General features: G+C 46.8%; 1 protein-coding gene and 1 long non-coding RNA gene across 2 annotated transcripts in view; one reads left to right on the top strand and one right to left on the bottom strand.

Moving 5' to 3' along the window:
• CRY2 (cryptochrome circadian regulator 2) overlaps positions 1–9,799 on the bottom strand; it is a 32,407-nt gene extending 22,608 nt beyond the window's left edge. The window contains exons 1-2 of the mRNA XM_019746397.2: positions 9,533–9,799; positions 1,798–1,906 (exon numbers count right to left, since the gene is read on the bottom strand). Of these exons, the coding sequence (XP_019601956.1) occupies positions 1,798–1,906; positions 9,533–9,747 (324 nt within the window). The 5' untranslated portion in view covers positions 9,748–9,799. The remainder of the gene's footprint in view (positions 1–1,797; positions 1,907–9,532) is intronic.
• Positions 9,800–9,945: 146 nt separating this feature from the next.
• Positions 9,946–13,771, top strand: LOC141572262 (uncharacterized). The gene is made up of 3 exons (XR_012497583.1): positions 9,946–10,173; positions 11,045–11,923; positions 12,193–13,771. It is a non-coding gene; the product is annotated as an uncharacterized LOC141572262 (long non-coding RNA).
• Positions 13,772–13,778: the final 7 nt, after the last annotated feature.

Genomic DNA, 13,778 nt, shown 5'->3' with positions numbered 1-13,778 from the left:
AGGCTTGTGCTATAAGAAGTGTCCTAATGGTTTCCACAGCAACACTCCTGAGGCCAGTAGCAAACAGAGCTAATCGGCTCCAGCTCTCAGAGAGCTGGGGAAGGAGGAGCAATCCTTAGTCCAGAGGTCAGAGAAATCTAACCAGACGGGTCTCATGTTTAAAAAGAAGGGAATTCTTTTCCAAGTCATTAGTCATTTCTAACAGAAATTTCTAGATTTCCGAGCAATGTTAGAAGAAAGCTGGCCCAGAGAAAGGTTGTGTAGATAACCCACAGATAGCTCTAGAGCATGCAACTAGCCAGAAGAGAACCACATTCCAACCAAAGTCTCTGGTCATGGTCCCTTAAAACTCTGAACCCCGTGGGGCAAATGTCCTGGTCATTGGCAGGCTGGTCTAGGCCTGACTCAGCCCTGCTTGGAGCCGTGGGCCCTGAGCAGAGCTGCTTTTCCCTCGTCTAAGGACAATAGCGCTAAATGTTTATGGAGCCCTTACTATGAGCCACGTACCAGGCTTAGAGGTTCATATAGATTACACTGGTAAACACGCATAACCCTGCGAATAATAATCAAAATGCTAGTGGATGACGCCTTCTCCAAGAAGCCTTCCTTGACCTTTTCCTTCAGTAGGACTTTCCTGCACCTGGCCCTTTTCCCATCACAGCACATGGCGATGAAGTTGCCCATTACTTGCCTGTTTCCCCCATTTGTGTGTGAACTCTCAGAGCTGAAACCATGCTGTCTCATTCATAATTACCCTAGTACCTAGTATGGGGCCTAGGACATAGCAGAAACTCAGTGAATACGCACTGACTGACTGACTGAATCCTAGACCACTTCCGAGCTTTATGACCATGGGCAAGTCATTGTTTCCTCATCTGCAGAGCAGCGACAGCAGCACCTACCTCGTAGGGCTGCTGTGAGAAGTACGTGAATTAATGTATGTAAGCCACTTGCTTAGAACAGAGCCTGATTCAGAGTCAGCCCTCAGTGAATCCTGGCTATTACCAGCACTGTGTGCTTTGTACGTGTGCGTACGTGTGGGGGGTTCAGAGAGGTGAAGTGGATGATGAAGTGTTCACTAAGCTGCTTGCCTTGATGCGAGACCTTTCCTCCTGTCTTTCCCCCAGAAAGAGGAGGGAAGGAAGCTGGGTGGAGGGAGAGGGGCATGCAAACAATCGTGCGTGCTGCTGAGAAGAGACTGTCCTAGAGCCTCTGTCCCTGAGTACGTCTGCCTCTGCTTGGGCCTTAAAACGTACTTTATAAAGGGGTGGGGGGAAAAGTGGGCTGCTACCTGATAGAGTGAACAGGTCTATGTGGTACTGACATGAAGATTTAATCAATCCTTTACCCCAGGGAAAGCAGGGAAGCTCCCTCTGAAAGGCTGACTTTTTTCCCAATAAGCAAAGAGAGACAGGAAACACCCTTTGCTGAACAGGAAACCTCACCCTCAAACTCCTGGCATAGGAAGAGCCCTAATAAATCCTGCTTGCTTGAGCCAAGGAAACATCTAAGGAAACCAGTGGCATTCGGGGTGGAATAATTTGCCATATCCCAGGTCTGGACTGAGCTGGGAACTTTCCAACAAGACACTGGTTTTGCAGAATTTTTTCCTTAACACAGTTTCCATTCTGTTGGCAAGCTGACAGGCTGCGCTTGCTCCCAACTTCTCCAGCAGCAGCCGTCAGTCTAGCCCTGACTTGTTTCTACTTCTTTGGTCAGAGAATCATCTCATTCAGTCTGAGGGGAAATGCTGGGGAGCAAACTCTCACTGTCTTCTCTCAGACTCTGCACACTTACCTTGAATAGCCTCGGGAACACTTCAGCTGGCTGTCCCCGGACTACAAACAGGCGGGAGTTCAGTTTCCTTAAACTCGTGTCCAAATCTTCCAGAGACTGAAGCAGGAACCTGCAGAGCCCACAGGCCTTGTTAGTGATCACGTCATAAAGAGTCACCCTCTTTCCTAACAAAGCAGGGAGAAGCTGGCCCGCTGGTTATGCCAAACAAGAAGCATGATTAGCACGAGGACTGGAGAGGCCTGGGGTCTAGTCTAGGCGTGATACCTGTGGTAGGGGAGCAGCTGAAATCCTGGTTTTGCCACTTACTAGCTGCGTGACTTTAGGCAGTTACTTAACCTCTTTAGCTTTTTTTTCTAATCTATACTGTGGAGCTCATGTTAGTACCTATCTCATAGAATAGCTAAGAAATGAAAATCAAGGAATACGTGAGAAACATTTAGTACAGTGCCTGGCATAAAGAAAACCTGGGTTCAATAGGAGCTGCTTATACTCTGGTTATTTCTCTGTGATCAGAAGCAAGTCACTTATTCCTTCCGAGTCTCAGGCATTGTATGTAAATATCCACCCATCACAAGGTTGCTGTGAGAATCAAGAGAGAACAGACCTTTGAGAAAGCCGTCTGAAAAACAAGTGGGGTCATGTGGTGTGGAAGCCTGAGGTCCTATTAGCAGAGGAACGAGACTGCAGTAGCCCTGGAAAGTCCCCCTACGCGGGTCCAGCAGACCTTTCTGCAGTCATGCGTTGTGCGTGTATATGTCTACTGCCACAGCCCCACAGCCTGGGCCGGGTCCCCACTTCCCAGGGCTTCGTTTGGCAGGTGGCTCACTCTCCAGGCCTGTCCAGGGCTCTGGCCACCAGCTTCTCATCCCAAGAGGGAGAAGGGCTTAGAAGGTACTTTTCTATAGGACGTTCTTACACGCTTTTGGGGGTGGGGGTACTGGTGGGGTGGGGGGACTCCAGATACTTAAGAGATCTAGCCTGAGAAAGGGAACAGAAGTAACATTTGCTGAGTGCCTTCAGTGGTTTTAAAATTTTTTTTATACGACCACAAAAATTTATTAGCTGTTCAGCTAAGCAAAATCACCTTTCTGAGAAATTCCATCAATACATTTTATGATATATTTTATTTATATTTGTTTATTTATTTTTAAACTTTTATTTATTTTCAGTGTGTTTTTCCAGGCCCCATCAGCTCCAAGTCAAGTAGTTGTTTCAGTCTAGTTGTGGAGGGCGCAGCTCACAGTGGCCCATGTGGGGATCGAACAGGCAACCTTGTTGTTAAGAGCACCGCACTCTAATCAACTGAGCTAAAGGGCCACCCCTATATTTATTTTTCAATGAAACGAATTTAACATTTTAAACAGATAACTATTAATGTAGTTCAAAGATCAAGTTACAAAAGGGTACAAAGTCTCTTACCCTGTGTCCTCAGGAATTTAATTCCCCTCCCCAGAGGTGACCAATGTTACCAGTTATTATATATGCTTTGCATTTAAGTGTTTTCTTCTTAATTCTCTCAATACATGATGAAAGCAAAAGTTATCCTCATTTTATAGGTGAGGAAAATGAGACACAGCTAGAGGATAATTAATTTGCCTAAGGTCACAGTTATTAAGTGACAAAGCTGGGCTAGGAACCTAGGTCGGTCAGCATCTGTTTTCTTCTCGGTCCCCATTCAGTGGCACACCAAACACTGCTCTGGGGCTGAGATTCTGCAGGGCTTCCTGGGTTTGAGTCCCTTTTTCTGGCAAACACAAACCTGACTGCAGGTAATCCACTGACATTCTGATCTTTTTCCTCAGGAACTAAGCGCTGACAGGTCAGCCTCCTGCTGTCCACCTTTTAGCGTCTCCTACCCATCTCTGTCAACAGCTTTTATTTCGAGCACAGTGACACCCCGCGCCTCCTGGGCGGCACATCACATTCCCTGACTGCTGGAGGCTTGCAGAAGCCGCGCCTGCTCGCAGGCTGCCAACTAGCAGCGCCCCAGCTGCTGCCGCCTCTGACGTCCACAAGACACGCCCACTGCGGCGACCGCCACAGACCCACATTCCAGCCTGAGCTGGGTCCTGGGCTCAGCCCAAAGCATCATGCTAGCGAAAGAACACGCAGACTCTCCAAGGGGTTGCGATGGGAAACGGACCGCTGGATGCTGCTTTATGTAACCCAAAAGCTCCGCCTCTGTGAATTTCTGTTTTTGAAAAACTCATACCCCCGGAAAAGGAAAGCTGAGAGGTGGGTGACACATGTGTGCAGGTCTCCTCCCAAACCTGTGCTCCTCTCAGGAAGAAAATAAGACCCGTGTAAATAACCTCATGCCACCCGAGACCTGGGCCCTGCCCGGCAGATTGCCTAGAGATAACTGGTGACTTAAACGACAGCCCCAGCACAGAGGGTCCTCTATCTGCGGCTCCCAGGAATGTCCTTGCCATGCACGTTGGGGGCTCTTCCCCACAGTCCACCAGGCTGCATAGGACTTCGATCTGAAGCTGTAAGTAAGGCTGACATGCATAGGAAAACTAGCCTAAGAACTTTACTTCTAGACCTCATTTACTGAAAGGAAGGATTCCTCGCAGCATCGCTGAAGTACAGGTAACCCCAGGAGAGCCCTGTTCTTTAACAAGAGCTGTCTATAGCTGAGGCGGAGAGCAAAAGGCCCAACTCTCACTCAGCAACCAAATGATAATAACGATAATAATAGCAACAACAAACATTGAATGAACATTTACAACGAATGTTCTACTTGTTTAAACTATTCTACTTGTTTTATATACAGTAGCTCATTTAATTCTAGAACAGCCCTATGAAGTAGATACTATTATTATTCCCATTTTCCAGATGAGGAAACTGAGGCACTGAGAGGTTAAATAATTTGCCCAACATCATACATTTAATAAGTGGCCAGAATTCAAACCCAGGCAGTGTGGGTCAGCGTCTGCATTCTTAAAACTTGGCTCCACCACCTCAGGCAGTGACCAGGACTCACTGCCTGAGCACCGAGGATGTGCTCCCGGGACTCAGGGAGCACCACACACCCAAAGGCCAACACTTTTGCTCCCTGATCCTTGCTCTTCTGAGGATCAACAGCTGTCACTCACCCAGAAACCTGTTTAATTGCAGAATCTCAGGCTCCATTCCAGATCTCCAGAAGACTGCATTTTAGCAAGGTCCCCTGGTGACTCTTTTACACATTAAAGTTTCAGAAGCGCTATTCTAGAAAACTGAACTTGACTTCTATCGTCTGTTTACAAGTTGCCTTTCTTTGCTTCTAATTTATTTCAACTAAACATTCTCTCTTTTAAGATCCTGATTTCTGTCTCCTCTTTGGCATTCTAGGAATGCTGTTACTTCTAACTTCCCTCCTGAGCCAAACCCTCCAGAGCCCCTCCAGGAAAGGAGGTCCCAGGAGGGCCTTCACAGGAGGCAGCAAGCCCCAGCCCCCAGGCAGCCAGAGAAAGAGAAGCCACTGCTGTGGCAACACCTTTGAGGTCTGCCAGGTGACAGCTTTACAAAACACCAAAGGAACAAGAAGCGGTGCTGCTACTGAACAAATGCTCACTGGGGCAGGTGTGCGCAGAACCTTGGGCCTTTTGCGCTCCCTTAGAGCCCTCCTCTCTACCAGGCCAGTTTCTCTTTACTCCATTGAGGGGGGACTCTGAAGAAAACTGGCCTGAGCATTGGAAGTGGCAGTGTTGGGGCTGGCAGCTCACCCTTGGCAGCTCCAAGCTGAGCTCACATGGCCAAAATTCAGAGCACACGGTCCAACGTGAGCGGTGAAAGCTCACCTTTTGGATCAGACAACACGTTGCAACTGAATGATATTATGTAAGTAATCTGGAGCCAGGAGCAGACACACTGGAGAAAACCAAATTGGGATTTCCAGAAATACAGAAAGGACTTTGTAATTCGGGACGCCATAGCGTTAGCCCTTTAGAATTAGATAGGCAGGCCCTTTGGTTAAGACAAAGACAAGCAGGAAAGCCTTCTCTAGAGATGGCGGATTCTGTGTAGAGGAATATTTTGTTTATTTGCTGTTGAGGAGGAGGGAGGGTGGTAACGAATTCTTTTTTGGGTCCAGATCACCCTTGACCAAGTTCTCTGCTTCAAACCAAGGTTATCTAACTATGATGATGATGTCACAGGCTGGCCCAGACTGGCTATGTAGCACGTTAATAGAAATTAATTTCTCCTCAGTAAGACAGCTTATTAAGCGCCCATGCAAAAGGATAACCCAAACGCACAATCCATAGCAGGGACGGATCTCGAAGTATCACTCAGATAAAAATAAATTCTTTCCAAATTTCAAAGAGAAAGATGAAGATGAAGGTTTTCATCCCTTTTGAGCAAAATGGAAACATTTCCTCAGAAGCAGAACAGTGAAATGACATGCTTGGGGACCACTGTGACCAGCGCAGAGAAAACCAAATTTCCCTGCCCGGAGACTGATGCTCAGCTCCCTTCGTGCTGAGTTCCAGGGAAGAACCACCCACGTCACCAGTCTAACGGTGTTAGCTCCCAGCACTGGGAAGAAAGACACACTTGTTCTCACCAAGCATCCTGGCCGTTCACCTCATTTATTAATCCTGAGTGATATGGGCTGATATTTTATTTCTACCAACTCTCTCTGTCCCAGAAGCTCCTGGATGCAGGCGCAGCACAGAGCCAGGGAGAAAATGATTTAAATAAAGGGTGTGATGAATTGTTGCTCACACCTACCTAAGTTGCAGTAAGGAGAGCAAGGTAATGAAAAACTGCAAGGGCCTATTTTGAGAACCCATTTTGAAATCTAGAAACTGTTCACACACACACCCACGCACCTTTTTTTTTTTCCTCACTGCAGTACCTCTTTCCAGATACAGCATATTTGGGGAAGGTGGGGCCGGGGAAAATTCTGGCAAAGGGCTTAGCCAACTAGCGCTTGACAAAAAAAAAGGTCCTGAGGCTCATATTGCTCCAATTAGCTAATAAACTTCTCCCTACCACCAAGGCAAGGCGTATGCTAGCCCTTCTCCTATGCTAATAAATATACATATTCCATGGCTGCCTCTCTGTCCTCTTTTACTCTTAGAATGTGCCATTCGTGGTTATTTTCATCTGATTCATCTGTGAAAAACGCTGTGTGGGAGTCAGTGTAGGAAACGCAGGAGAATAATAGAGATCACAGATTTTGCTTCCCCCACCTCTTGCAGCCGGCCCAGGGCCCACCCTTCCTAGGGAGGCTTCTCAGAGGCCGGTAGCTGGAGTATCTGCAAAGCTAGGATGTTATGCTGCAGCACAATTCTCCCAGACCACTCCCACATCCAGAAACAGCCACCAGGAGATTACACAGATTGTAGTTATGCAGAAGAACTGCTGGCTCCATCACTCCCAACCCTCAAGGGCATGCATAAAACACGCTGCAGCTCTGCCCTGGATCTGATCATGGGAGCACAGAGTAAGGTGGGGGTGGTAGGAGTGTGTCTTTTTCCAGCCCCAGGAGCAGTTATCCTATTCCATCTGTTTTGTATTATTTCACTTGTTTCTTCTGAAAACCCAAACTAATTAGACTTCCTGTGAATGCACTGCAACATAGCTCCCAAATTGTTGGCTTCTCAGGCTTTGCAGCACATGAGAGCTTTAAAAACCCTAATGCCCCCGCCATAAGCCAGAACAATTAAATCAGACTTGGGGGAGGAGAGAGTCCAGGAATCTTTGAAAGATCCTTCAGTGATTCCCAGGTGTAGCAAGATTGAAAACCTCTGCTCTAGTCCGTCCCCCTATTTTATTTATTTCATGACACTTAGTTCTACTAAACTATGGTTGTTTACTTGTCTTCCTCCACTAAAATGTAGGCTCCGGGAGCTCTGGACGTGGCTCTGCTTGTTCATTGCTATGTTCCTAGCAGCACGTAGAACAGTGCCTGGTAGATATGAGGCACTCATTAAGTAATTGCTCAGTTAATATCTGCATGCCTACACAGCCTCTGATTTCAGGATTTGACTTGGGCAGCAGCTGCCACATTCCTTTTCTCCTTCACTCGCTGGAAGGCACAATCACAAAAGGGTGACCCATAAAAATCCATCAACACCTTGTTCCTAGCAAATCTGAGTTTAATCAACAATGGTTTTTGTTGCTGATTTTTAATCTCCACTATCACAAGGCGTAGGCAGTCCTATGCAATGTCCCCCGTCACCCAGTAAAAGAAGAAACTCCTTCGTGACAATGTAACAGGCAATAGCCCTATTCTATTGACTCTGCTCTGATTGGCACACTGCCATGAGGAGAGAGGCGACGTCTGAGGCTTGCTTTAATGACCATGCTAGGGATGGTCATTTGAGGATGTTTGTCAGACCCAAGCTCTTGTCTATGGAAAGTGGAGCAGAGGCAGAGCAATAGAGCAGCCTGCAAAATGTGTGGGCAGGCTCTCCACAGGACTATCTTTAGTCATTCCCTCTATATAAATGGGGCAGGAGGGGACATTTGATAGACCCACTGTGAGAAGCACTCACTCTCCTGGAAGGGAACACACTGGAGAGAAAAGAGAGTTGTGCTGAGAGCCACTGTCTCCTGGGAATAACCCTGCCCATGGGTTTGACAAGGCCACAAGCAAACATCCCCCAGAACAATGCAAACAAACCAAATGACAGCTGAGGGGCATTTTAAAGAGATGGGTACACAATGTCTCACAAATCCTTGGTTCTGAACACTGGTTACAGAGAAAATACATCAACCACCTATCTGTTAATCCTTTCCCATGGCCCTGCAGACTCCAGCTCCTGAGAGTCACCAAACAGGAGCCCCTGATATCACAACTTTACTGCTCCCTAATCTTACCACAAAAGTTGATAAATATCTAATCTATAGTGGCTCAACTGACCTTTAAAATCATTCTCACGAAAAGAGGTAGAAGAAAGTGACACTTTGTTTGGTTCCTTTTTTCTTTTCTTTTCTAGCAAACGCATAGCTGCTGAGGGAATTCTCCAAAATGGGTGAAGTACTGCTCTCTAGCTCAGGACACACAGGACCTCTAACTGAACACGCCCTTCGGGTCTTCATCAATAACAACGGGAAGACAGCACTTGGCTTATCTAACGCTAAGCCAGAATCTCTAGACACCTCCAGAGGCAGCACAGTCTTGGGGAAGGGAAACCAGGATGGATGAAAAGACAAATTCAGACAAACCAGAGGCTTAGAGACGACCTGCAGGAGCCCAGCAACGGGCTCTTGACTTGAAGAACGCAAGCATCTCTGTGCCATAAACTCAGAAATCCAACCCTACCCTCACACCACAGTATCTCCTTTCCTCCAGTCCTTGAGCACACCCCTAAGAGCCCCAGACCAGGAGTCCCTGTTCGGTCACTCACTGGCTGCCAAGACTTTGGGCAGGTCAACTTTTGTCTCTAGGGCTTAAGAGTCTCATCTGTACAATGCAGATAATGATCTCTGTCCCACAGGAATGTCTGCGGCCCAAAGGCGGATAGCACACAGTGCGGAAGCACTTTGTCAGAGGGTGAGCCCTGGCCCATCCAGGCCATTGGTACGATGACTAATTGCTTCCCTGGTCCTGCCTTCTCCCCTCTGGAGACCCGGTTCCATCTTCCTGCCCCACCTCCCTCAGGCCGGGGTCTTCCGGCCGTCGGAGCTGGGGAGCAGGACCTCCCTCCTTTGGATGGGGGATGACTCAGGCTCTTCGCCAGGCGCCCCAGAGGCCAGGCTGCTTACCCCGAGCCCGCGACCCAGCCCCGGGCCCCCTTACCTCCACCGGTTGATCCCCACGGAGGAGGAGGCCGCGAACCAAGGGTCGAGGATGTAAATGCAGCGCACGCTGCGCGCCCCGCGCACTGCCGCCAGCAGTGCCGGGTTGTCATGGAGCCGAAGTCCCTTGCGGAACCAATGCACTGAGGAGGCGCCATCTGTGCCGGCCTCAGGCGCAGGGGTCACTGCTGCCGCGGTCACCACAGCCGCCGCCATCACCGCCCTGACTGCTCCGGCCACTGCCGTACAGCCCCTGTCAGCGCCATGGGCCCCGCCCCCAGCCCGCCCAATGACCTATGACGCCGCCGCTCCTCTCTGTGGCCCTGCCCCTCGGGCCCAGGAGCGTCTCTGCCATTGGCTGGGCGCCTCCGGCCGAGCGATTGGCCCAGCGGCGCCGAGTCCGGCCCCGCCCCCTCACGTTCCCACCATGTGTCGGTGGGCTTGGGAGCGGCCAGCGGGCAGGGCAGATGACGCAGGCTGGAGATTCCCGCGGAGATCGGGACACAGACGGAGTCTCGAGGGAAAGCGGATCTCTTACATGCGTCCTATTCAATGTCTGCGGCCGGAAGAAGCTGCCTGGGCTGGCGGGGGTTGCTGTGACTCCAGCCAGTAACGTACGAACTTTGACAACCGGCCGTCCAGGTCAGCATGTCATTAACATCGTCATCATCATATACCTCAATCTATTACATCATCTACAGCTACCATTTATTGAGTGCATTTTATATGCCAAACAACGTGATAATCTCCTTGTACATACTGTCCCATTTACTACTCTCAGCCCAGTCGCATTCATTCAATAAACCCCAGTGAAAGAGCTGTTACTATTCTCATTTTACAGATAAGTAAACTTTGAGGCTGCCACAGGTTGAGGGACTTGCTCAATATCATAAAGCTAATACGAGGACTCCATCCATATTATTGTGATTTCTAATCTGCTTTTATCCCGAAAGCTATACTTCTATCTGTGCTGAGCAACTTGACATTTGCAAGAGCCAGAGAGTCTGATGGGTAGCAGTAAAAGGGTTGAGAGTAGGGACCGGAAATGTGCAGGATGTGGGTTGCGATAGTGATTATGACATCAGATGAATTTATTTTCTTCTAGTTCTATGTATAGGAGACCCAAAGGTACAATTGTGCTCAAACACTACTGGAATTCCCTGTGGGATTCAGAGGTGTGAAGGACACTGTCCCCACTCCTGCCCTGGGGAGCCAGGTGGAGCCCTCTTATTCCTATGGAGGCTAGCACTGGGCTTGCTGATTGGCTGAATGAATGGCAAGACAAGCATCTGAACACCTGCAATGAAGTGTGGACCGTAGGCTAAATGGTCTGGTCACACTGGAGCTCTAGGGTTATCAAGTGGGGAACAGTCTGTTTCAATTTGGTGCTAAGTTGTGCCCATGCTTGGAACCCTTACTGAACTTGGGAATGAACAATAAAGGAATTTAGCAATTTTATGGCATTAATTGTTACCAGAGCATCATTTTAATGGTACACTCTTTTTCATTTCAGGGCTTTGCACAAGCTGTTCCCTCAAGCCTGGATTACACAACCCCCACCCCCACCCCCGCCATCCCCCAATTCCAGTTTGCCCTGTGTCACTGCTCAGTATCGGCATAAATGTCACTTTCTTGCTGTCTGGTCTCAGCCTGCGTAATGCCCCATCTCATTCTGTGTTTCTTCTTATTACTGGCCTTAGTACACGGTATTAGAATTTCTTGCTTGTCTGTTTGCCCTATAAGACTATAAACTCCTGGATGGCAGGGGCCATGACTTATTTACAGTTTTATTTTCAGGGTCTAGCTCAGTGCTTGGCACTTAGTGGAGTAAAAGTTGTACAGGGACTAGGGTCTCAGGTTGGCAGGAACCTTAGAAATCTATCCCGGTCCTAAAAAAAAAAAAAATCTACCTCAGTCCTGACTCTATCCTTATTTTTCAATCTCCTCTCCAAATGCTTGCTGAATAGATGCCACTTTTCATCACTTTTCTTTTAAGGCTTTGTGTTCCCCCTCTCCTATCCCCTTTTCTCTCCACAACGTTGATGCTCTTCTTAGGAATGGAACAGAATGTAAGGAGGTTAGGGCTTCAAAGATGTGTATTCTTCTCTTTTTCTCCTCTGTACTCTCATGATTCTTTCTCTATAAACTGTGAGTTCCATGAGGGCAGGGACTGTGTTTATCTTGCTCATCTCTGTGTTCACAGCATCTAGTTTGGTACCTGACATGTAGTAGGTGCTCAATAAATATTTGCTGAATGATTGAATGTCATTTATCCCTGCCGTATTAGGCTATCATTGACAGTCAGTGTGGTATAGTGGTTAAGCCCAACATCTTGCACATTTGGAATGGCTGGGTTCAAATTCTGGTTCTACTTTGACTCTGCATTACTTTGGTAAGTCATCATCATCAATCCCCCAAATCAAACAAATCAATTATTTTTTTTATCATCATGTTGCCTTCTAGGCTTTGTCTACAAATATCTTTTTATAATTTTAATCAAAGCAGAGGTGCAGTATTGCATGAGTTTCTCAAACAAAATATTAAGCATGCTACGTCATTGTCTTTGTGTTTGTTATTTTAATTACTATATAATTCTTCATCAAGTTGATAAAGATGAATTATTTTATTGAATGATTGCATATTGCTTGGGTATGTTAACAGGGTAACATTCAAGAATCAGGAGGTAAACCTGGCACTGGATACAATACTGGAGTGCAACGTCCACTATTGGACTTTACACTTTGAAAGGGACATGGAGAAATTGGAGCGAGACCAAAGAAGCCTGTAAATTGCGAAGGAGATGAAATGTAACCGTGTACTGTTATATCTTTGAGAGAGATGAGAACTGAGGTTTGACGTCATAGCTATATATCTTGTTATTTACAAGCAACTCTGAGGAGTGGTTGCCATGAGAATGCCAAACAGTTGCTCTTTGTTTCCACTAAGGATAAAATAAAAGAATCTAGTGTGAGCTGGTTAGAGTAAGAGATTTAAGGAGGGATTTCGTGTAAAGTGATTTAGGAATGAGACAAATTAATCAGATAGTGAGAGGTTTCTTTCCTTGCTGAAGATATTTAAGAAGGCAAACATCCGTTCTGTTTGTCTTTTTGTTACATCCTGCATGGAGACTAGATGGGGCAATTTTTTACATTCCCTTTGAACTGCGTTTTGGGTAAATATTTGATGATTGGTTGAATGGTAACCAGGATTAGGAGGGAGGGACGACCCTGGAGAGTTTAAATTACCCGCGCCCTCTAGTGGTGCGATTGGGAAAGAAGCGGAGGCCCGGTTTCCGCCTGAGGCAGGAGCATCAGGGCCCCGCCCTCTTCCCTTTAGTTACGCGGCGTTCTGCGGTGTGTAGCAGGTGAATTCTTGTTTCCATGACTTCACGCGAGAAACTGTAAAACTTATTGAGAGCATGGACTGAAAAGCCAGACTCCTTGGGTTCCATTTCCAGCTCTGCCGTTAACTAGCAAATTACTTACTTGGGCAAGTTACTTAGCTCCTCTGTGTCTCAGTTTCCTCATTTGTGAAACGGGGAAGAAGGTGATGATAATGATAGAGGTGCAGCATGGGATTGGAATAAAATAGACAAAAGTTTCAGAATTGAGAATCCAGAAACCGGCTCTCCCATACCTGGTATTTTATTCATGACAAATATGTCTATGTAAAGAAGTGAGGTAAAGGTGGTTTTTCCTATAATGGAAATGGGTCAATCAGATATCCCAGTGTAAAAATATTAATCTTGACCCCTATCTCAGAACATACAAGTCATTTCCAGGTAGATTATATGCTTAATGTGAAAGATAAAACAGTAAAGCTTTGAGAAGATTATATAGGAGACTATCCTCATGACTTTGGGGGTAGACAAAAAACTCTTAAGACATGGAAAGGGCTAACCATAAAGGAAAAGATTAATAAATTGAACTATATTGAAACTATGAACTTCTGTTTATCCAAAAACATTATTTAGAGAGTGAAAAAGCAAATCATGGACCGGAAGTAGCTGTAACACATAATTCTTAAAGAGTTCAAATCCAGACTATTTAAAGAACTCTTAGAGGTAAAAAAGAAAAGGAACACAGGCAGCCCAGTGAAACTTGTTAAAGGCCAGAGACCTGAACAAACACTTTCCATTCCCAGATGTCCAGAATAGGCAAATCTATAGAGACAGAAATTGATTTTTTAAGGTTGGGAGGGCTGGGGGGAAGTAAGGAGCAACAGCTAATGGATATGGGCTTTTTGCT

The sequence above is a fragment of the Rhinolophus sinicus genome, linkage group LG06, assembly GCF_036562045.2.
Source record: "Rhinolophus sinicus isolate RSC01 linkage group LG06, ASM3656204v1, whole genome shotgun sequence".
NCBI classification, from domain to species: domain Eukaryota; kingdom Metazoa; phylum Chordata; class Mammalia; order Chiroptera; family Rhinolophidae; genus Rhinolophus; species Rhinolophus sinicus.
The sequence above is the reverse complement of the archived record's forward strand: the minus strand, read 5'-3'. Positions and strand labels throughout refer to the sequence as shown.